We start from the raw sequence: 23,109 nt of genomic DNA on the forward strand, positions 1-23,109 counted from the left end.
AGGGTAGGTATCCCAAACATCCATGTGTTGAAAATCACCCACAAAATGCAATTTTTAAGGCAAAAAAAGTTCGGTTTTGTTTTCCTGTGGGCCGTCATGCTTTCTAGCAATAAACAATTTGGGCCTGAGAACCCCAGCTTTAGCCCTCCATCTTTGTTCTGACCACAAGACCACTGTTGGATGTATTTGGTTGGCAGACGATTCTGACCTCAGCTGTGACACTGATGTGTGTAATACATTTTGCAACACTGCTGTGCCTGATACACTCACACCAGCACAACACACAGTACCATACCACTGCCCTGAGAATGGTCCACCTCCTAAATAATATTTGGTCACCAGGAGTTTTGTGGTGGTTCATTTCCATTGATGGATATGATGGGAAGCTAAATTGTGCTGCAACAGTTGGGCTACAGTTTGTAACTGTAAACCTACAAAATGCACCGATATGGCCAATGAGAGATACAAAGTAGGTGTACCTAGTAAATCCAGTGTATACTGAATTCAGAATAAGACTATCAAATACAAATAAGCATATCAAATACATTAGTATTAATAAATGAATCTAAATGCTGATGATGATGTAACCAGGTTCTGATTATGATAGATTTTCTCTAAAAAGTGAAAATGCAAATGAGAGGCTTTAATATACATGCAGTTTCTTTATATGATCTATATTCTGTGCCTTATGGTCAAAAGCAGTGGACACTACTGAGTGAGTGTCATTTAGTTAGTATATTTCTGATGTACGGCACCCCTAAATGAACACACCCTCTCTAACAGTGGTTTTATGAGCTCATTGTAAATTTAGCAAACAGGAACTGATTGGGCTGCAACAGTGACACCAACACAGCAGAGACACAGACAGCAAGAGAAGCTTCCATTTTATTCAAGAGAAGAACGAATCTAACATGGACCGCCTTTTGATTTTCAGTTTCTTTATTTCCAGTAAGTAGACTTTTCATATGTATTGCAAATTACATACACCAATAATAAAAAGATCAATAAATCTATTAATAATTAATATATTTTTAACATAACAGACCAACAGTCAGTAGTGTTTTATAACAAGAAAATGTGGTATTTGCTGTGAGTAACAAGTGTTTGCTCTGTTGTCTCTGCAGGCGTTCAAAGCACTAGGTGGTTAACTCTTCAAACTGGAGGAAATGTCACCATCCCATGTCACTATGATAATGAATATATACAACATAAGAAATACTGGTGCTATCATGCTGGGGGAGAATTCAATTACTGTAAGATTCTGGCGTATGCGAATACCACAAAGGATAAATTAACGGTGATTGATTATCCAGCTCAGAGTCTCTTTACTGTGACTATGAGAGATCTGCAGAGTGGAGACACCGGAATGTACTGGTGTGCTGTGGAGATTGAAATTTGGGCAAATGTTAAAGAAGACATTTATATCACAGTGAAATCAGGTATATGTTTACAAACAGCAAATTACCGAGTATTGACTTATCACTGTATTTAGTGATGCATTGCTTATAATCAATTCAGACATCTTTGCTAAATTGTCTGTCTTTGTCTCCAGTTCCTGATCTATCTGTAGTGGAGAGCAGTGTGAGTGGTCAGGAAGGGGGCAGTGTCAGTGTCCAGTGTCTCTACAGTGCTGGATATCAGAATGAACAGAAGCAGTGGTGCAGATCGAAAGACTGGAGCTGCTACACAGTGGGGAGGACTGACACATCCCAGAATTCAGCAGTGCAGATTAGTGATGATAGGAGAAGATCCTTCAGTGTGGAGATGAGTGGACTGCAGCAGAGTGATGCTGGCTGGTACTGGTGTAAAACAAGAGATCTACAGATTCCTGTTCATGTCAGCATCAGAAGAGGAAATGCAGGTAAGATGCCAAACATATTTCAAGATTATCGTAAGGGTTTGGGTGCTAATATTCCAATAACGTTAATAAAAAAGAAAGCGTGATTAGCAAATTCAGTTTGGTCTGTGCTAAATTGTAAACAGTACAAAAACAATATTTTTTACCTCATTAAACTTTGGTTATACAAGACTTCAGTATAGAGGGCCTTTGTTGTTGTACAACACCATTTCCAAAAAAGTTGGGCGCTGTGCAGAATGTAAATAAAAATACAATGCAATCTTGTGCAAATCATGTAAACCATATTTTTAAAGGAAAATACTACAAAGACAACATATCAAATGTTGAAATTGAGATTCAGTGTTTTTTGAAAAATATATGCCCATTTTGAATTTGATGCCAACAACATGTTCCAAAAATGGGGGCATGTTTACCACTGTGTTGCATCACTGCTTCTTTTAACAACACTCTGTAAGTGTTTGGGAACTGAGGAGAGCAATTGCTGTAGTTTTGAAAGTGAAATGTTTTTCCATTCTTGTTTGATACAGGATTTCACCTGCTCAACAGTTCAGGATCTTATTTGTCATATTTTCATTTCATAATACGCCAAACGTTATCAGTGGGTGACAGGTCTAGACTGCAGGCTGGCCAGTTTAGCACCCGGACTCTTTTAATACAGAGCAATGCTGTTGTAATACATGCAGAGTGTGGTTTGACATTGTCTTGCTGAAATAAGCAAGATCTTCCCTGAAAAAGATGCAGTCTGGATGGCAGCATCTGTTGGCAAAACATGTATATATATTGTACAGCATTAATGATGCCTTCACAGATGTGCACGTCACCCATGCCGTTTGCACTAAATCACCCCTAAACCGTAATGAATACTGGCTTTTGAACTGTGAACTGATAACAAGCTGAGTGGTCTTTAGCCCGGAGAACACAGTGTCCATGATTTCCTATAAGAATTTCAAAAGTTGATTCGTCGGAACCACAGGACACTTTTCCACTTCACTTCAGTCCATTTTAAATGAGCTCAGGCCCAGAGAAAGTGGTAGCATTTCTGGGTCCTGTTTATGTATGCTTTCCTCTTTGCACTTTTAGAGTTTTAACTTGCATTTGTGAATGCAGCAATTCCACAACCAGCCTTTTGTTGCCCTGTCAGTTTCAACATTTGATTTGTTGTCTTTGTCCTATTTTCAATTACATATAGGGTTTAAATGATAGGGTTGTATTTTAGCTTCATAATGCACTACACATTTTCAAAGGGAGACAGGTCTAAACTGCAAGCTGGCCAGTCTAGCACCTGCACTCTCTGATTACACAGCCATGCTGCTGTAACATGCAGAATGTAGCTTGCCGTTGTCATGTTGAAATAAGCATGGACATCCCTAAAAAACAAAACAAAAATGTCTAGAAAGCAGCGTTTGATGCTCCAAATTGTGTGCATGTCTTTCAGTGGTGCCTTCACACATGTGCAAGTTATTCATGCCATGGACACTAAAACACCCCCATGGAATGACAGATGCTGCCATTTGAACCATATGCTGGTGACAGTCTGGCTGTTCCTTTTCTTCTTTGGCTCAGAGAACACAATGTCCATTATTTCCATAGACAATCTTAAAGCTTGTCTCATCTGACCACAATACACATTTCCACTGTGCATCAGTAGATTTCAGATGAGAGAGGTCAGTGGTGTTTCTGCACATTGTTGCCATTTGGTTTCTGCTGTGCATACTACAGTTTTAACTTGCATTTGTGGATGCAGGGATGGATGGTGTTTATCAACAATGGTGTGTCAAAGTATTCCTCAGCCCATGTAGTGATATCCCTCACAGAAGCATGCTGGTTATTAATACAGTGCTGTCCAAGTGATCGAAGGTCATGAATATTCCACTGTGGTTTTCAGTCTTGCTCCTCAAGCAAACAGTTTTATCCAGATTCCATAAATCTACCTAAAGCCCAATCACTCACTGAGGAACATTGTTCTTAAACTGTTGGATTATTTGCTGCTGCATTTATTTGGCAAAGTGGCGACCCATCCTTGCTCATGAAAGACTAGGCCTTTCCTGGATACACCTTTTATACCCAAGCATGATAAAAAAACATTGAAAAAGTGACACATTGAACTTCTTTGTAAAACTGTTGCATTCCAAAACCTTCTCCCATCATTTTTATCTCAGATAATTTCAGGTACTGTTAGGTCACTAATAATGTTAGTTCATCAAATTATGTAAGAATTAATTTATCTGGTTTGTTCTTATAGATTCTACGACGGTGGCTGGAAATACAAAGACAGACCTGTAAGTAGTGCAGTTTTTAAAAATCAACACTCAGTAAAGTTTTTTTTTTTTCTTTTTGCAGAACTCGCTTTTTTGCAATAACAACTGAGAATGTACATGACTCAGACATCAATTTAAAGAAGCAATGCTAGTAAATTATTACATAAACATCTACACAACTAAACATCACATAATTTAATTGGAAACTACAGTTCTTGAATAGAGACATATAAATTCCCCCTTAGCTGTAAGATATTTCATCTGAACTATATTTTGAAAACTAGATATCCAAAATTTCATAGCTGAAAGCTGTGGGGCAATCCAAAGTTGCAAGACAGTTTTCTTGGTGGCTGTAAAACCTTCCATCAGCAACCTTTGTTGAATCAAAGAAAGCAGGAAGAGCTGAGTCATCATTTAAAAAGACATAAATGTGGCAACAGTGGAATACTGAGATCAAGTACTTTAGATAATATATCTACTGTAGAGGTCCATATATCTGCTACTTCAGAACATATGCATAAATGTACCAGGTGCAGAGTTACAAATATTACAGGTATAACTAGAGATATGTTTCATTTGATATCTCCTGTAAGGTGTTGCATATGCTCTCTGAATTATTTTGTAACGAATAAACAGATGCGCCAAATTTTTAGAAGAGTGACTTAAATTAGCCCATCGTGTTCCAATCCAAGGAGGGACAAGTACTGGAAAGCTCTCGCTCCCACAGTTGTTCGACTGCCAACTGCTTCGTATGATGGTCTACCAACATTTTGTAAATAAACGATACTCTGCCCCGTAGATTGTCCAGAGGTCTTATCCAGTCTAGCAAGGGGTGAGAGCTGAGAGTGCTGCCCCAGGGAACTCCATAGGCTCGAAGTGCAGAACAAAGTTGTAAATAAACAAAGTATGAAGAAGCTGGAAGATTAAAAAGCATCCAAAGCTCCTGAAATAACAGCAAACCACTATCGCCACACGTGTCCTCTACATGTCCTGTACACTACCTTGAGAGGACCACAAAGAATAACAAAACGGTTTACCCCCATCAAAATCTTGAAATTATTCCATAAAGGAGTCTGTAAACAGATTTGGAGTGGAACGCCCATAAACCTCTCCACTTTTCTCCAGATACTCAGGGAGTTATACAACCCAATCTTGAATTATGATTTCCAGTAAACAATAAGTCTTGTAATTTATGAGGTTTTGCTAAAGATTCTTCAATACATCTCCAAGGAACTCTAGAGTGTTGATCCATCCATACATAGAGAGCTCTCATTTGAAATGCCCAGTGATAATACTTAAAGTTTGGAAGAGAAAGACCACCGTTTAGTTTAGATTGCTGCAAAGTAGTTGAACTTATTGTAGGGCGTTTATTGCTCCATATGAATTTAGAAATCATTGAGTCAATATTGTTGTAATAATTTTGTGGAGGAGGCAAAGGTAACATAAAGAACAGAAAACTAAATCGTGGGAGTATGTTAATCTTTACTATATTAACCTTGCCTTGCAGTGTTAATGGTAGATTATTCCGTCTCTGAATATCAGACTGAATGTCATGCAGAACTTTAATAAAATTCTCTTCTAATAAAATTCTTGCTATATCTGGGTATATGTTAATACCCAAGTAAGTAAAGGAATCCTTTGTGGGAATACATGATGGCATGACAGCCAAACCTCCTGGAATATTAAGTGGTATCAGTTTAGGTTTGTCCCAATTAATTTTGTATCCGGACAGGCTTCTGAACTCCTTAAATAACTGTAAAACCTGAGGGATTGAGGATTCGATTTTGGATAAATAGAGAAGTATATCATCAGCAAAAAGTGAAATATGGTGAGCAAGACCATAAACAGTTATAGGAGTTATGAGTTTATTCTGCCTGATCATTTGTGCTAAAGGCTCAAGACAGAGAGAGGAGATGACCGGACATAACGGACACCCTTGTACCTCTTTCAAGCCAAAACGGAGGAGATATTTTAGATCCTGTCATTACACATGCCGTTGGGTAATTATAAAGTATCCTAATCATAGATATAAACCTGTTACCAAAGCCATAGTTCCACAGCACTGCCCACATGTATTCCCACTCAAGCCTGTCGAAGGCTTTCATCGCATCGAGAGAAAAAACTGCAACAGACTCAACAGATGAATCAGTCAGATCCAAGATATGTAGCAATCTACGTATATTATCAGAAGTGGTGCGCCCTTTAATAAAACCTGTCTGATCATAATGTATCTATTTATCCACAAAAAGTTCTATTCTTCTAACTAAAACCTTGGTGAAGAGTTTTACATCACAATTGATCAGCGAAATAGGTCTATAATTATCACACTCGAGGGGATCTTTCCCTTTTTTTAAAAGAAGAGAAATGAGAGAAATGAGAGTTTTGATCTCACAATTAAATGAATTTAAGAGAAGGTTTCCAACTTTGTCCCAAAGTGCTAAAATAGCTCTGGTGGGAGGCCATCTAATCCCGGAGTTTTGTCACTATTTAAGGACTTAATTGCACCACTTAGTTCTTCCAATGTCAAACATGATTCCAATTGATCTGCTTCACTGGGAGAGAGTTTGAGTAAATCCAATTGGTCAAGAAAGAGACTACACAGAGGGATCCCACTTGATTTCTGACATGTAAACATTAGAGTAAAAATCCGTAAAGCTTTATTAATAGCCAAAGGCTCAAATAAAGCTTGTCCCTTTGGATCCCTTACAGCATACACATTCACTTTAGATTCACTTCTTTTAACCTTAAGGCAGGAAGGCGACTAGCCCTCTCTCCTTCTGCATAATACAACTGCCTAGTATGATGTAAGATGAACTCAGCTTTGGAGAGAGACAATTTATTGTATTCGGATCTTAAAGCAGCAAGTGAAGAGGGACTGTCAGAAGGATTTTGTTTTGGCCTTGATTCCAGTAGGTTAATTTTGGACTCAGCAAGTCAGCAAATTGTTTATTTCTAATAGTATTGAGATTCAGAGAAAAATAAATGCAAAAACCCCTTATAAAACATTTTGTTGCTTCCCAAAGAATCTGAGGATTATCACATTGTGCACTGTTAATCTCAAGAAATTCTACCAACTTTGCATTTATGTGCTCTAGAAAGCTATTATATATATATATATATATATATATATATATATATATATATATATATATATATATATATATATATATAATAAAGAAACATTGAAGCGCCATCTTGTGGCTTTTGTGTGTATAAATTCAGGAAAAAGAAGTGAACACACAACAGGAGCATGATTTGAAAGCAATATGGGTAGAATATCTGTCTGAATTAACAAGGGATGGATGGTTCATTATAGTTAATGGACGTCTTGTCTAGTTGGTTTATGGTCCAATTAAAATCACCTCCTACCAATAAATTAGATTCTGCTATGCCCAAAATTGTACTACGTATCCTGAGGAGAAAGTCCGGAGAATAATCATTGGGTGCATACACTGATGCTACTGCTATTCTGACCTGACAAACAGTAATAACTACTAGTACAAATCTCCCGACCTCATCACTAAAAGTATAATGAAGGGTTAGCGGAAGTTTCCTGTCTACTAGAATTAACACTCCCTTTGTTTTACTGGGGGCGCAAGAATATGCTAAAATTTTAAAATGTCTGTTTTGAAAACGTAGAACATCAGCATTCTTTAAATGAGACTCTAGAAGGGAAGGGAAAGGAAAAACTATTTACAGAAAAAGGCGCAAACTGCAAGGACACTAAGCTCCTACAGGTTTTCCTAAACATAAACACAGCCTCACTTGTGACTGTGTCAGCTGCACCGCCGAACGCAGTCCACTCCCCGAGTCCCCACCAAACAGTTACTTCAGTCCCCTGAAGATAGTCAGATGGACTAAAGCAAAATTAAATAAATACATTAAAACTATGATTTATCAGTCCAAATGCGTTGATCGTCAAAATACGACAAGCCATGATCTCACAGGAACATGCAGACAAGAAAATCCTGATAGTGGGAATCAAACATTAGTTTAAGGAATGCAAAAAGCTCTCAGCCTCTTCGAGGGAGTTAAAGGTCAGCTGTTGGCCTCGGTGCTTAATCTTGAGAATCGCTGGGTAAATGAGGAAGGGGTGAAACCCAGTGGTCTGCAAGTTTTTGATGACTTGGGTGAATTCTCTCCTCTTTGCAGCTGTGGTAGGGCTGTAATGTGTAATGTAAAGTGGCATTGCCATGCTTGATTGGAAAAGCCTTGCGAGCGTCTTTCAGAATAGCTTGCCTATCGGCATACCTCAGCAGTATGCTGTAGACTTGTTATCATATATAGGATGGCAATGGACGATTTCAATGGTACGACCGGCCAAGGATGGGATCCACTTAGGTAGATGAGACTGTAAAAATCCCATGCAATCGGAACCTTCAGCTGATTCAGGCAGACTGATTAGCCTGAGATTGTTCCTTTGGCTTCTATCCTGTAGTTCCGTCAACTTGACCTCCATCTTGGCCACCTGGTTAACTGTGTCGCTAATCTCGCACTTGTTTGAGCGAACTGCCGCTTGTAGGGAATCGACGGTGGACTTTTGAACCCACTTCCTTGATGTTCAAGATCTGCTGCTAGCCTCTTTAAAGCCTCATGCGCTGAAGAGATTTCATCTTCCAGAGATGCCAACTGAGGCGCAAGAGTGGTAGCAATAGCTTCTTTCACTGCCCTGGCTACTGAAGCGGCGAGAACTCGCTGCTGTTCTTGAAGGGCCTGGGTAATTCCTTTCAAAATGGTGGCATCAAAGTCAACTTTAGAAATCGCTTCCATCTCTCTGGGCTTTTTCTTGACTGGTGAAGAATGTTTCAGGTCTTTTTTTTCTGCCCATTCCTGTTAGGTGCTGATGCCATAGTTAATTTGAATGCAAAGGACCGAATTACATAAAAGTTCTTATAAATTTGGGGAATGTCGCGACCAAGAGCTGTCTCTTCTGCCCAGGGTCTAGACATATATGAATATCTCTAATATGTTCTATGCTATTGACCTGATAACCAACTGTAGTCTAACTTCTTCAAAAAGAATTAAAGGAATTAAAGAATATCAACAAAAGGGAAAAAAAGGATGAAAAGGAATAAAAAATAATAAAAAAGACAAGCCTCTGAGTTCTGTTGGATGGAAGGAAAAGGCCTTCTCTTTATTGAGCTTTAAGGGGCAAGATAGTTCCTGGACAACCATAATGCAAATATCATCACAAAGCATTCCTTTTTATTGTCCATTGGGGTGATGAAGTTATCACCCCACCCCTTTTTACACAATTCCATATCATCTTAGTCCCCATTTTATCCAAACCCTGCACCCTTTTTGGCAACCAAACGCACATGATGTCATTTTACATTCTGACCTGTTTGTACCAGGCTGTTTCATCCTCTCAAGGCCATCTTTACCCAAGTTCACGAGTTCACTTCAGCTAGAATTTGTACTGTCATCTAACAGAATTCCCTTTAAATTAGTTTTTGCTTCAGCTATAGTTTATACTGTCATCCAACAATTCCCTTCCTTTCAGCTATGATTTGTAGCTACACTTTGTACAGTTCCTTTTTTTGTCGCTTCCTCTTTCAACTTCTTCCTTATGGTTAAAATGTACAAAGCAGTAACACATGATGTGCAACAGCAGATTTGAACAGAGATAAATCTTCACTAAACATTACAGTATCTGTCTTTATGCTCCCTGATGCAAGATATGAAGTTTATGAACTGATTCATTATACCTGTTTGTTCCATGTTGCAGAGAGTTCTGTGTTGCATGAAGCGAATGATTTCACACATGCTGTGATCTTGGATTGAGGATGATTGAACTCTTACTCATCGCATTGCCAGACCAGCATGCTACACAGCATGCCACCAAAAGGGATAACGGCTATGCCAGCTTGCACATAGCAGCATGAGCTCAAGACTGTGCGCCGAGCAGCGTGTGAGCACCCCTTAAGTAGGGTGCCCACAGCTGCTACTGCTCAGCCCCATTACTCAGTCCTGGCTCTCCGGCCCCTCCTAGTGGCTGGAAGTGGCCTAGTAGGTTGCCTGGATGTTACAAATTCATTGATCTTCAAATAATAAGATAATGTAACAATCATGTTCAAGTAAGTAACTGAGGTTACTTACTTGAACTCAGGTATATGTTTACAAACAGCAATTACCGAGTGTTGACTCATAACTGAGGTTACTTACTTTTTTAATTAAAACTTCAAATACTTTTTGACAGTAATATTATTGCTTGTTGTTTGAACTTATGCTGTATTGTTGGTTATCATTGATGATGTTTCTTTTTTATGATAGAGATTCAAATAAAAGTAGTTTGTTCCTAATTGTTCCATTTGTATGTATATAGGCTTTACAATATCATAGGAATAAAAAAGCTAAAGACTGGTTTATACTACTGCAAAGGTGCACATAAACATATCTGCAGGGAGGAAGGTGAAGGGGGTGCCACTGGAGTGATAAAATACATTGCTTCAGGAACTGTACATTCTTTGTAGTGGGATGAAGGTTGAGAACTAGTTCTCTAACCTAGAGTTTCTCAATATTTCAATGACACATGCCACATATTGTGAGAATAGGCACCCAAACATCGTTGTGTTGAAAATCACCCAAAAAATGCTATTTTTAGGCAAAAAAAGTTCAGTTTTGTTTTCCTGTGGGCCGTCATGCTTTCTAATGATTAACAGTTGGGCCTTGAAGTATAAAAGACTGAGAACCCCAGCTTTAGCCCTTCATCTTTGTTCTGAGCACAAGACCACTGTTGGATATATTTGGTTGGCAGACGATTCTCACCTCAGCTGTGACACTGATGTGTGTAAAAAGTCTTGCAACACTGCTGTGCCTGATACACTCATACCAGCACAACACACAGTAGCAAACCACTGCCCTGAGAATGGTCCACCTCCTAAATAATATTTGCTCACCAGCAGTTTTGTGGTGGTTCCTTTCCATTGATGGATATGATAGGGAGCTAAATTGTTCTGCAACCGTTGGGCTACAGTTTGTAACTGTAAACCTACAAAGTGCACAGATATGGCCAATGAGTGTAGATACAAAGTAGGTGTACCTAGTAAATCCAGTGTATACTGAATTCAGAGTAAGTCTAAGCATATCAAATAAGTTAATAATGATAAATGATTCTAAATGCTGATGATGAGGTAACCAGGTTCCTGATTATGATAGATTTTCTCTAAAAAGTGAAAATGCAAATAAGAGGCTTTAATATACATGCAGTTTCTTTATATGATCTATATTCTGTGCTTCATGGTCAAAAGCAGTGGACACTACTGAGTGAGTGTCATTTAGTTAGTGTATTTCTGATGTACTGCACTCCTAAATGAACACACCCTCTCTAACAGTGGTTTTATGAGCTCATTGTAAATTTAGCAAACAGGAACTGATTGGGCTGCAACAGTGACACCAACACAGCAGAGACACAGACAGCAAGAGAAGCTTCCATTTTATTCAAGAGAAGAACGAATCTAACATGGACCGCCTTTTGATTTTCAGTTTCTTTATTTCCAGTAAGTAGACTTTTCATATGTATTGCAAATTACATACACCAATAATAAAAAGATCAATAGATCTATTAATAATTGATATTTTTAACATGATGGACATAAAGTCAAACAAGTGTTTGCTCTGTTGTCTCTGCAGGCGTTCAAAGCACTAGGTGGTTAACTCTTCAAACTGGAGGAAATGTCACCATCCCATGTCACTATGATAATGAATATATACAACATAAGAAATACTGGTGCTATCATGATGGGGGAGAATTCAATTACTGTAAGATTCTGGCATATGCAAATACCACAAAGGATAAATTAACAGTGATTGATTATCCAGCTCAGAGTCTCTTTACTGTGACTATGAGAGATCTGCAGAGTGGAGACACTGGAATGTACTGGTGTGCTGTGGAGATTGGAGGAATATTTTGGCCAGATGTTAAAGAAGATATTTATGTCACAGTAAACTCAGGTATATGTTTACAAACAGCAGTTACAGAGTATTGACTTATAACTGAATTTAGTGGTGCATGGCTTATAATTTATCCAGACATCTTTGCTAAATTGCTTGTCTTTGTGTCCAGATCCTGATCTGTCTGTAGTGGAGAGCAGCGTGGGTGGTCATGAAGGGGGCAGTGTCAGTATCCAGTGTCTCTACAGTGCTGGATATCAGAATGAACAGAAGCAGTGGTGCAGATCGAAAGACTGGAGTTGCTACACAGTGGGGAGGACCAACACATCCCAGAATTCAGCAGTGCAGATCAGTGATGATGGGAGAAGATCCTTCAGTGTGGAGATGAGTGAACTGCAGAAGAGTGATGCTGGCTGGTACTGGTGTAAAACAAGAGATCTACAGATTCCTGTTAATGTCAGCATCAGAAGAGGAAATGCAGGTAAGATGGCAAACGTAAGATTATCGTAAGGGTTGGGGTGCTAATATTCCAATAATGTTAATAAAACAGAAAGCAGTGATTAGCAAATTCAGTTTGGTCTGTGCTAAATTGTAAAGAGTACAAAAACAATATTTTTTTACCTCATTAAACTTTGGTTATACAAGACTTCAGTACAGAGGGCCTTTGTTGTTGTACAACCCCATTTCCAAAAAAGTTGGGGTGCTGAGCAGAATGTAATAAAAATACAATACAGTGATGTGCAAACCAACTGAACCATATTCTGAAAGGAAAATACTACAACGACAACATATCAAATGTTGAAATTGAGAAATTTGTGTTTTTTGAAAAATATATGCCCGTTTTGAATTTGATGCCAACAACATGTTCCAAAAATGGGGGCATGTTTACCACTGTGTTTCATCACCTCTTCTTTTAACAACATTCTGTAAGCGATTGGGAACTGAGGAGACCAACTGCTGTAGTTTTGGAAGTAAAATGTTTTCCTATTCTTGTTTGATACAGGATTTCAGCTGCTCAACAATTCACGATCTATTTTTCATTTCATAATTGGCCGAATGTTATCAGTGGGTGACAGGTCTAGACTGCAGACAGGTCAGTTTAGTACCCAGACTCTCTTAATACAGAGCAATGCTGTTGTAATACATGCAGAATGTGATTTGACATTGTCTTGCTGAAACAAGCAAGATCTTCCCTGCAAAAGATGCAGTCTGGATGGCAGCATATGTTGGCAAAACATGTATATATATATATTGTTCAGCATTAATAGTGCCTTCACAGATGTGCACGTCACCCATGCCATTTGCACTAAATCAGTTCTAAACCATCATGAATACTGGCTTTTGAACTGTGCACTGATAACAAGCTGAGTGGTCTTTAGCCCAGAGAACACAGTGTCCATGATTTCCAAAAAGAATTTGAAATGTTGATTTGTTGGACCACAGGACACTTTTCCACTTCAGTCCATTTTAAATGAGCTCAGGCCAAGAGAAAGTGGCAGCATTTCTCGGTCCTGTTTATAAATGCTTTCTTCTTTGCATTTTAGAGTTTTAACTTGCATTTGTGGATGCAGTGATGAATTGTTTTCAGAAGTATTCCTGAGCCCATTCAGTGATTTCAACTGCAGAATCATATCTGTTTTTAATGCAGTGCTGGCTGAGGGCCCAAAGATCATGGCCAGCAAATACTGGTTTTTGGCCTTGTCCTTTGCATACAGAGATTTCTTCAGATTCTCAAAATCTTGTAATGTTATTATGTACCATAGATGATGAAAAGCAAATGTTCTTTGCTCTTTTATGTTGAGAAACATTATTCTTGAATTGTTGCACTATTCGACTGTGCAGTCTTTGTGGTGAACCCCTCCTCATCTTTATTTCTGAAAGTCTCAGCCTCTCTGGGATGCTTTTTTATAGCCAATCATGTTAGTGACCTGTTGCCAATCAACCACCAGGTGTGTTTTTTTAGCATTCCACAACCAGCCTTTTGTTGCCCCATCAGTTTCAACATTTGATTTGTTGTCTTTGTACTATTTTCAGTTACGTATAGGGTTTGAATGATCTGCACATCATTGCATTTTGTTTTTACTTACATTTTGCACAGCGTTTTGCAACCAACGTTTTTGGAAATGAGGTTGCATTTTAGCTTCATAATGCTCTACATGTTTTCAATGGGAGACAGGTCTAAACTGCAAGCTATTCTGGTAACAGTCTAACCAGTCCTTTTCTTCTTTGGCTCAGAGAACACAATGTCCATTATTTCCATAAACAATCTTAAAGCTTGTCTCATCTGACCACAAACTAACTTGCATTTAACTTGCTTTAACTTACATTTGTGGATGCAGGGATGGATGGCATTTATCAACAACGGTATGTCAAAATATTCCTGAGCCCATGTAGTGATATCCCTCACAGAAGCTTTCGGTTATTAATACAGTGCTGTCCAAGTGATCGAAGGTCATGAATATTCCACTGTGGTTTTCAGTCTTGCCCCTTAAACAGATTTATCCAGATTCCATAAATCAACCTGAAGTCCAATCACTCACTGAGGAACATTGTTCTTAAACTGGTTTATTTACTCCTTTTATACCCAAGCATGATTTCATCATCTGTTTAAGTTGTTTTTTGGAATATTTCACAATGTTCCTAGTTTTAAATTGGTCCTGTCTCAATGTTTTTGCAGCATGTTGCAGGCATTAGTTTCAGAATGAGTGTATAGTCACAAAAAAAAAGAAAAAACCCAATTATGCTGAAAAAGTAACACATTAAACTTCTTTTCAAGAAAACACTTTTTTCTCCCATCATTTTTATCTTGGGTAATTTCAGGTACTGTTAGGTCCCTAATAGTGTTAGTTCATCAAATTATGTAATGGGAAGAATGAATTTATCTGGTCTGTGCTCATAGATTCTACGACGGTGGCTGGAAATACAAAGACAGACCTGTAAGTAGAGCAGTTTTCTCATTGATGCGAGTCTTTAAAATCAACGATCAGCAGTTCTTTTTGCAGAACTCGCTTTTTTGCAATAACAACTGAGAATGTACATGACTCAAGCGTCATTTTAAAGAAGCAATGCTAGTAAATAATGCACAATGTGAAATGCTGGGCTGAGCTTTTATAGACCCTGTACTTCAAAAACTGTTCAAACAATGAATTCATTATTTAACGTGTATGCTCTGAAAAGTGGTGCAAATAAAGGTATTTGTCTTTCTGGTTCACTGGGAAAAGGAAAGGTAAATCAGTTTCTTTATCCATTGCAGCGATGGAGGTAACAGGCTTATCTGGGTTCTACTGGCTGTAGGCCTGGGGCTGCTGCTGATTCTGGTCAGTATTATAACCTGGATGTTGAGAAAGAAGTGCAGTAAGTATTTGGCCTTCCATTTTCTTACAGCATTTTTAAAGACACTTTTGAGATTTTGTTATCAAAACTTTTGTTATCATTGACTTCCTTAACTCCTTCAAAAGCCTAAACATACTTAGCCATTCTTAATTTATTTAATTTCCAGTCAAAACAGCCATTAAGTATAGTTTATTCATTTTTGTAGCATTAAGATAAAAAGCAAAAAAAAAACATATATTTAACAAAATACTTACACAGAAGCCTCAACAACTAAATGTAATATTAAAATTTTCAGTATTTAGTGAATACACTCTTTGTCTTTACTACAGTTGTCTTTCTTTTCAGGAGACTTGCTTCCAGTTTTTCAAAGAAATCTGCAGGGATATTTTTTCACAGCTCCAAAGTTCAGTCTTAGAGGTTTGTTGCACTTTCTGCTTCTCAAGATTCAAGTAGTCCCAAATACATTCATTGATGTTGAGGTCTGGACACTGGGGTGGTCAGTCCATTGTTTTGAGAAGACCAGTAACCAGTAAGAAGGATGGACAGATACACGTGAATTTTTTCAGATCTGATGATCTACGAGGTGGTTGTTGGGAGTCTAATTTTCTGTGTATATCTTAAACATTTTTTGAGCTCCAGTTTTGGAAATAAAGGATGCACTGATATGGGAATTATGGGCTGATCCCAATATTCAATATTTTACATGTATATATCTTGGGCATGGAAAACTGCCTTCTCTGAAGGCCACAGCGCACAAGACATGCTGGGTTGTCCAGTTTAATATTACTACTTAACCCCTGATAAACAACTTCTTCTTCAAATTTTTCTGTTCCACCTTAAATGCAGCAGCAGTTACATTCTGAGGCCTGAGGTACCAAAATGTAACTGCTGCACCATTTAGGTGGAAGGGGAAAATCTGAACAAGAAGCTGGTGAATAACAAGCTGACTTCAGCTTCATAGTTTTAATGCTTGTAGTATTTTTAATAATGTGATTTAAGCTATAAAACTATCTTACCTAGTGTTTTATTTATGAAACTTCCTATAAATATGCACTATGGTAGGACGTTTTGACAAGGTAGCGCAATTCATCACTGGCTGTAAAAACTGGGAATACTCACAGGACTCACATCAATGTCCAAATGTCTGTGGTAAGGCTAATAGATGTCACATTATTGCCAATGTTGTGTAGTTTTGGTAGGGCTATGTTGAAAAAAATGGTGACTACCTGATTTGAACTGGAACCCTGATTTGGATTATGCATGCGCAGAAATAAGTCATTTCTGATATTGTTTTACGACACTCCTGTGCATGCATAGTCCAGATTGAGTTGGTTGATGTGCATTTTTGTCAGGTAGTGACAAGCACAGCCAGCATCACCTAAATGTTAACTGTGCTCTTCTGGCATACAATAAATCTTTGAAATATCGGCCAAATCAGCCCAATGCTGATGATTTTTAAAAAAGCCAATATAATTCCGATGACATTGTGCATCCCTATTGGAAACTCCTGTTTCTTCACATATTCTTCCCTTTCCTTATGCAAGAGACTTATTTTATATCTCCTCCTTTATATTTTGCATTCCTGTGTATTATGAATTTTAATTATATAACTTATAAGTAGACAACTAAGTAATCAGCACTGACTGATCTACAGTTGCTTTACTCACTTCATCTCACTCTTACAGATGAAAATCAAGCCAAGACCAGAGAGAAGAGCACTGACCCTGCAGTTGAGATGGTTAGTATTGTTGTTGATGGGTGTTATTATGCAGTATGGTTTAGCTGTTAGTGCTCAGGGTGCAGTAGTTAGTGCCGTGCCTTTCTGGTGTCATGCCTGTAGCTTTGAAAGCTCATTTGCATTGAGAAAAAATGTAGTAACTTTTAATCAGTGCAAGATTGTAGCTTTTTTATGGCAGTCTAGTTTATGAAATCACTCATCTGACAGTGTGCATGTGTGTGTGTGTTTGTGTGTGTGTGGAAAAGGCCTCTACAACTGAATGCACCGTGACGTACAGTAGCGTGACTGTTAAAAAGAAAAAGGTAAGACTTTATACTTCACATTCATCTATATACACACAGTATTGGATTACTGAAACATTAAGAGATTAAGTGACCCTGAATAACTTATGTCCACAGCCTTCATCTGCACCGGCTCATGAAAATGATGTGGTCTACAGCAATCTAACCACAGCTACCGAAAATAAAACTGTAAGTGAACTCCTAAAAATACTGCTGTTGCCGTGACTTCAAGCTGGTTGAAGGCAGTAAGTGTTAATGAGAAATATCTCACTTAGATGGAGGTTCCTCATTCTTACCAAGCATTTAGTTTAGCTTGTGAAGGAACACTCAGGGTGGTGGGATTGAGAAATCCCCCTTTATTTCTAAAGCTGTCCTATTTTCCAGCTCGCTCTAGCAGTTAGAGATGATGATGGGGTGATCTACAGCTCTGTGGTCAACACGTAAGAGGTGAGAGTAACACATTTAATCGCATCATCAACTGTTGTTTTTAGGCAACTTTAAAGGGGAATTTCATGTTTTAAACTTTCTCCATAGTACAATCATTGAGATGTAAACAAAGTCATTCAGAGTGGTTTGAGGTGAAATGGTACACTGTAGAGAAACGTGGTGGTGATATGAACCAGGGTTATAAAAGTATATCAGCTTTATCTACTATTCAAAATGACCAGGGAAACAACACACATTTTTATGTGTAATGTTGATAATGCTATGTTAAATAGTGTTAAATCTGAATAAAATATTATTATTTACAGAGAATATTCGGTCTTACATTAAACACAAACTTTTTTTTAAACTTTTGATGGCTAAAAGGAAACTTCGCTGGGTTAAAAGGGTTCATTACTTGAAGCTTTTAAGAGCAGTGTACATTAATGACACCTAGTGGTCAAAAGTTTGAACAGCAGCTATAAATCTACTCTGTCCTGGGACATGTTTTAGAATAAAAGTCCAAATTTTGTATCTTCTAGAGATTTAAAAGCATGTCGTTCATTTGTGAAGCAATAAAGGTAATAAAGACAGTAACATAAACATGACTCTGGGGTGTTTTACATGATAAAATAATCATATCAGCTTAGAGGCTCAAGATATTTATAGCTGGTGATATAGTAAGTCCTTTCCCAACTCATGCAAGACCTTACTCACATGACTCAATGACTTTATTTAACCATTTAAATTATTGCACATTTTATTATTTTACTAATTATTTTATTTCTTAATACTCAAATCACTTTTAAACATGATACCATGCAGGAGTTATTTACTTGTCTGACAGATTAAAACTGGTACATGGAAGTACGTGCACACATGCAGACATGACTGACAACATCCTCCTCCCATTCATTATTGTCATTTATGTAGCCTTGGTTCCATGTCTTGTTCTTAGTCTTTTCAAGCTTTATTTGTTTCCTCTTTGATTTTGCTTATAATAAGTGCCTTTAGTTTTGTTTCCTAGTTATTCCTTTTAATTAGTTTTCATCCTTCAGTTTTTACAGTCTCCACCTATACTTTAGAAACCTGTGTCAATCTGGACTGCAGTAAGCTCGACTCTGTGCATATGTGCATGCTGATCTCTATCAGCAGAACATGCTGGATAGAATATCAGAGGAAGAAAGAATGAATTTTGTAAGAAATCTGACCTGAAATAGTATACACTCATGTTGTGTGATGTCATCTTGTTAGTTGTATATTTCTTCCCTGACCCTGAAATTTGATTGGCCAATCCAGGGGCACCTCCCAGATCTGGATAGGCCATTATTCACTATAATTTGCCGGTCAAAAGAAGCACTGTGCCCACACATGGACATTCATAAGTTTGACTTGTGAGACTAAATGCAGCTCAACTGTGATGCCATTTTAAAGTTCAACAGATACAACATCACAGTGAAGACAGGTCGGTTTAATATGTAATGCTTTTGTTTTTTAAGGTTTATTGTCCATATTAATGTATGAAATTGCCATATAGCATAACTAGCCACCTGAATGTCAGAAAGCTGTCAGATTTATCCATCTGCCTGCCAGACAGCGAAGCATGGAGAGGTGATTTTTACATGCTACATGTTTCAGCAAGCCCAAGTGGCAAAGGTGGCATCCTATGACACATTTAAAGTCTCTGAGCACTTCATTGATTGTCTATGGAGTTTGCAGGGCTAGCTGCTTAATTTTATACACCTGTTAGCAAGAATGTGCCTGAACCACCTGAACTCAACAATTAGGAGGGGTGTCCACATACTTTTGGCCATATAGTGTACTTACTCAAGAATACAAGCACAGCAGTCACATTTATCAGCTGTCACATCTATTAGCAATCTGAAATTTGCCCATTGGAACTTGTTAGCTTCTTGTATAGTTTGGATATAAGCTTCCTAGACAAAAAAATTAGTCAGCTTGCATGTTTAAGATGGTAATAATTTTTAGGTTCCTGCAGATGGTGTTGCACAAGGATGATTGGGCAGGATTTGTGACGGGATTCATAGATTGAGAAGAGGTGGTTTAGTGTAGTGAATGTCTCATTCGATGTGTGGAAAATGGGTCGCAAAGCAGATGTTAATGATTGGCAAAAAGGAGTGACTGCATGTGGGCGTGCCGAAGGCCATAGTGTGAAGGAATTAGCTGAATTTGTAGGTGTATCGAAGCATGCAGTCACATGGGTTTACCAGCAGGAAAAATCCCAGTCTACAGGAAATTCCCGTCAGAATTGTGGACGAAAGATGAAACTGACGGACAGGGACCGCCAATGTGTTTCACGGCTTGTGAATAAAAATTGCTTTGCTTTCAGGCCAGAAATGCTAGAAGTCACCACACGTCCTTCACAACCAACTTCTGAAAGAACACTCCGCAGGGAACTGTATACCATGAACATATGAAGCAGAGTGGTACGCAAGAGCCTTCAATGAGGACTGAGTGCAAGGTGTGGTTCAAGCTGGAGAAGGCTCTCTGATGTTCTGGGGGTGTTTCAATTACACAGAAATGGGTCCTTTGGTTGAGGTAACAGCGCAGTGTATGGGGCTTTAAAAATGAATAGGGTTGTACATGGTTAAATGGTGGTGAAGCCTGCCAGAACTAAACCCATTCTTGAAGTAATTTCAAAAGAAGCTTCATGTCATCATCAATGATGTAATTTCAGGAGGACAACACAAGCATCAATATGAGCTTTATTGCCCTACTTACTTGTCACATACTTCGAAATGCCTGTTTCCGTAACATTTCTGTTCAATCTTTTGGTTGGTTAGTAATCTGTTGTGTCTTTGAGTTAGTGTGGGGTTTTGTTTATTATTTTTGGCTGAGCCTGAAGTGTAACCGGTGAAAGCACTTGCAATTTGTACAATATACTGTGAAGAACGTTTACCCTTTGTCTCTTGTTACACCTTACATGCATAATCACAAAGCATAGAGTTTGCACCACACCATTCTGTGACAGGCTGACCTTGGACTAGACTATTACAGGTAGTAGTGTGTTTGAGCATGATGGCCTTCTTTAAGATGTTCATCTTAAATGATGTGCTTTATTAATAGTTTTAAAAAAGAAATATTGGATCAGTTTTTGCTGATACTGAAGGTTTCAGTATTGCTATCAGTATCAGAAAAAGAAAAAATGGTGTTGTCCCATCTCTACTGAAATTTATTTTAAACCACAGCCCTGCTCATTAGCTGATAGTCAAGCATTTTTATGTAACTTTATCAAGCCATGGGGCACCCATAGGTTACTTTAGCTGGTAAATGTTAGCTAACACAGCTAAGCAGGCCATGTCATGGAAACTGCTTAGCTAGGCTACTTATAGGAACATCTTTGGGAGGATTTTTATGCCTGGCACAAACGTTGAAGCTGGCGGTTTTAGTGTTCTTATACTTCCCTAATATGAGAAGCCACTGGCGAGCCCTAGCTGCATCAGTCAGGAAGGACAGAAGGTTTGTGGTGCTGTCACATCCTCTAAAAGTGCAATAATGAACCATGGTTCTGCAGATACAGTTTAGATTTTATATTATAATTGTAAATGGGCAAAATAAAAATTTGAATAAATTCACAATTAAAGTACACTATGGTAACACATGCTAAATATAGCTACGTAGCCCACACAAATATATTTAATTCCAATAAAAACTATATGAATAATAACAACAAAAATACTTACAGTTCTACAAATGACAAGGTCAAATGGCAATAAATTGCAAAAATGTTAAAAACTGGCTCTTGACAAGACGTTCATATGAGAGGGCAAAATGAGCAGGCAGGTTTTTATAGTTTGGGCTGCTTCCACAGTTGGGGGGCATCAACAACTGAACGTTATTTGTTTCTACATGTGTTGGGGTGTGGCTACAGATCCAGCAACACTGCATTTTCAGGATCAGAGTACAAACTGTGATTTGATGGTACAATTTTTGTTGGATGAATCACTTGTACCAGCAGAAAACACCATCACTCTTGTGTCTGAATGCGTTTAGAGCTCAAATATTCAAAATTAGGGTTTATTTCCTCTTTAAAATGAAAATAATGTATACATTTGAATCAGATTCATTCAATCCATTGCTTCTTCGGCTTTTCACATTGTCCACATTTTAGCCAACTGTTAATTTCTGTTCTCTGTGTCCTGATTGTAGGTGTTAGCAGATCCGGACAAAACACCAGACCAGAAGACTGCAAAATATACTAACACATACATATACTAACATAAATAATACTACATAATAATAAATATACTAACACATGCTAATGTGAAGATGACCGAAAACTTGCCTGTGCTAATGAAGCTAACTTGTTAGATGTTAACTAAAATATTTATGATGATTGTGTTTGGAATTATGATGATGCCAAATTTATATTCCACAAGTTAATCAATCTAATAAACTGTCTAATAACAGCAGTTTGGAGTAGCATAACATACTGTTGCTTCGCATTCTGGTTCTGGTTCACTGATGCTCCATTAAGGAAGTTTAGAGGATAAAGACCAGAGGTGATTCTAGGATTTTACCATTAGACGGCTCAGTCCCCTATGAGAACTTCTATTTTATTCAGTGGTCAATTTTCTCTGATTGTCAAGGCTCTTCTGTCCAACTATCGGATATGTCAGTTTCAAAATGTTGATGGGTCATCTGTCTTCAGAATTCTCTCAAATTGCTGTCTTGTGTTTTCTTACTTATCAATAAATGCATTACCCGCCCCCCAAGAACCGTGTCCTGCTTCTTTTAAGCACGAAATGCGGCATATTTAGAAGGCATCATCTCAATGCCCCTCTTTTAGGCTAGATAGCTAAGCTAACTAATAAACTAATAACTAACTAATAAACAGTTGCATAAGGTTCAGACAGCGATTTTTACATGTTATCAGGATTTTCTTACTTGTGGGAGATCCAATAATTGCCCCACTATACCTCGCCTGTTGTTCAGATTCAGCATTAGCAAGTGTTATGGAAAGCTTTGCGGCAGAATCTTCAGTACAGTTCAAATCAAGATATCACAGAATGATGGAGCTCAAATCATACTTTGCTTGTTGTTTACTGCAGTGCTGCAACAACAAAAGAGAAAAAAGAAAAAAAGAGAAAAAATATTTAAAAATCCAAAGAATTTGATTTAGTTGAGAGAATGGATTTCAGAAAGAATTACATTTTCTGGGGAAATGAAATAGGGTCTAGATTTGTCCAAATATGAGAGACTGAATCAAGTCACCAAGATAGATAACCAGCCAACTTACCTCTCCTTACCTGATATTTGCTTGTTACTCTGCTTTCAAACACCTACAGAAAACTGACAGCTGTT

The 23,109-nt window shown here is 38.0% G+C and overlaps 2 protein-coding genes across 4 annotated transcripts; both read left to right on the plus strand.

The window, feature by feature from the left end:
• The first annotated feature begins 828 nt into the window (after positions 1 to 828).
• On the plus strand, positions 829 to 10,319 carry LOC118797466 (polymeric immunoglobulin receptor-like). 2 transcript variants are annotated; one of them, XM_036556837.1, is made up of 5 exons: positions 829 to 948; positions 1,125 to 1,439; positions 1,553 to 1,861; positions 4,101 to 4,137; positions 9,845 to 10,319. In XM_036556837.1, exons 1-5 carry the CDS (start codon positions 912 to 914, stop codon positions 9,861 to 9,863), a joined length of 717 nt encoding a protein of 238 aa, XP_036412730.1. In that variant the 5' UTR covers positions 829 to 911; the 3' UTR covers positions 9,864 to 10,319. The 2 variants fall into 2 exon arrangements, with proteins under 2 accessions (XP_036412730.1, XP_036412729.1); XM_036556836.1 differs by lacking the exons at positions 4,101 to 4,137; positions 9,845 to 10,319 and having other exon boundaries at positions 1,553 to 1,948.
• Positions 10,320 to 11,259: 940 nt separating this feature from the next.
• LOC118797463 (CMRF35-like molecule 1) lies at positions 11,260 to 22,106 on the plus strand. Of its 2 annotated transcripts, none has more exons than XM_036556832.1 (11): positions 11,260 to 11,615; positions 11,749 to 12,069; positions 12,182 to 12,490; positions 14,909 to 14,945; positions 15,263 to 15,363; positions 15,688 to 15,759; positions 17,028 to 17,080; positions 17,326 to 17,382; positions 17,479 to 17,550; positions 17,746 to 17,808; positions 21,955 to 22,106. In XM_036556832.1, the coding sequence occupies exons 1-10, from the start codon at positions 11,579 to 11,581 to the stop codon at positions 17,803 to 17,805; spliced, it is 1,119 nt and encodes a 372-aa protein (XP_036412725.1). In that variant the 5' UTR covers positions 11,260 to 11,578; the 3' UTR covers positions 17,806 to 17,808; positions 21,955 to 22,106. The 2 variants fall into 2 exon arrangements, with proteins under 2 accessions (XP_036412725.1, XP_036412726.1); XM_036556833.1 differs by lacking the exon at positions 21,955 to 22,106 and adding an exon at positions 20,135 to 20,878.
• The last annotated feature ends 1,003 nt before the right edge of the window (positions 22,107 to 23,109 follow it).

This window comes from Colossoma macropomum, unplaced genomic scaffold (assembly GCF_904425465.1).
Source record: "Colossoma macropomum unplaced genomic scaffold, Colossoma_macropomum, whole genome shotgun sequence".
In the NCBI taxonomy this organism is placed as follows: domain Eukaryota; kingdom Metazoa; phylum Chordata; class Actinopteri; order Characiformes; family Serrasalmidae; genus Colossoma; species Colossoma macropomum.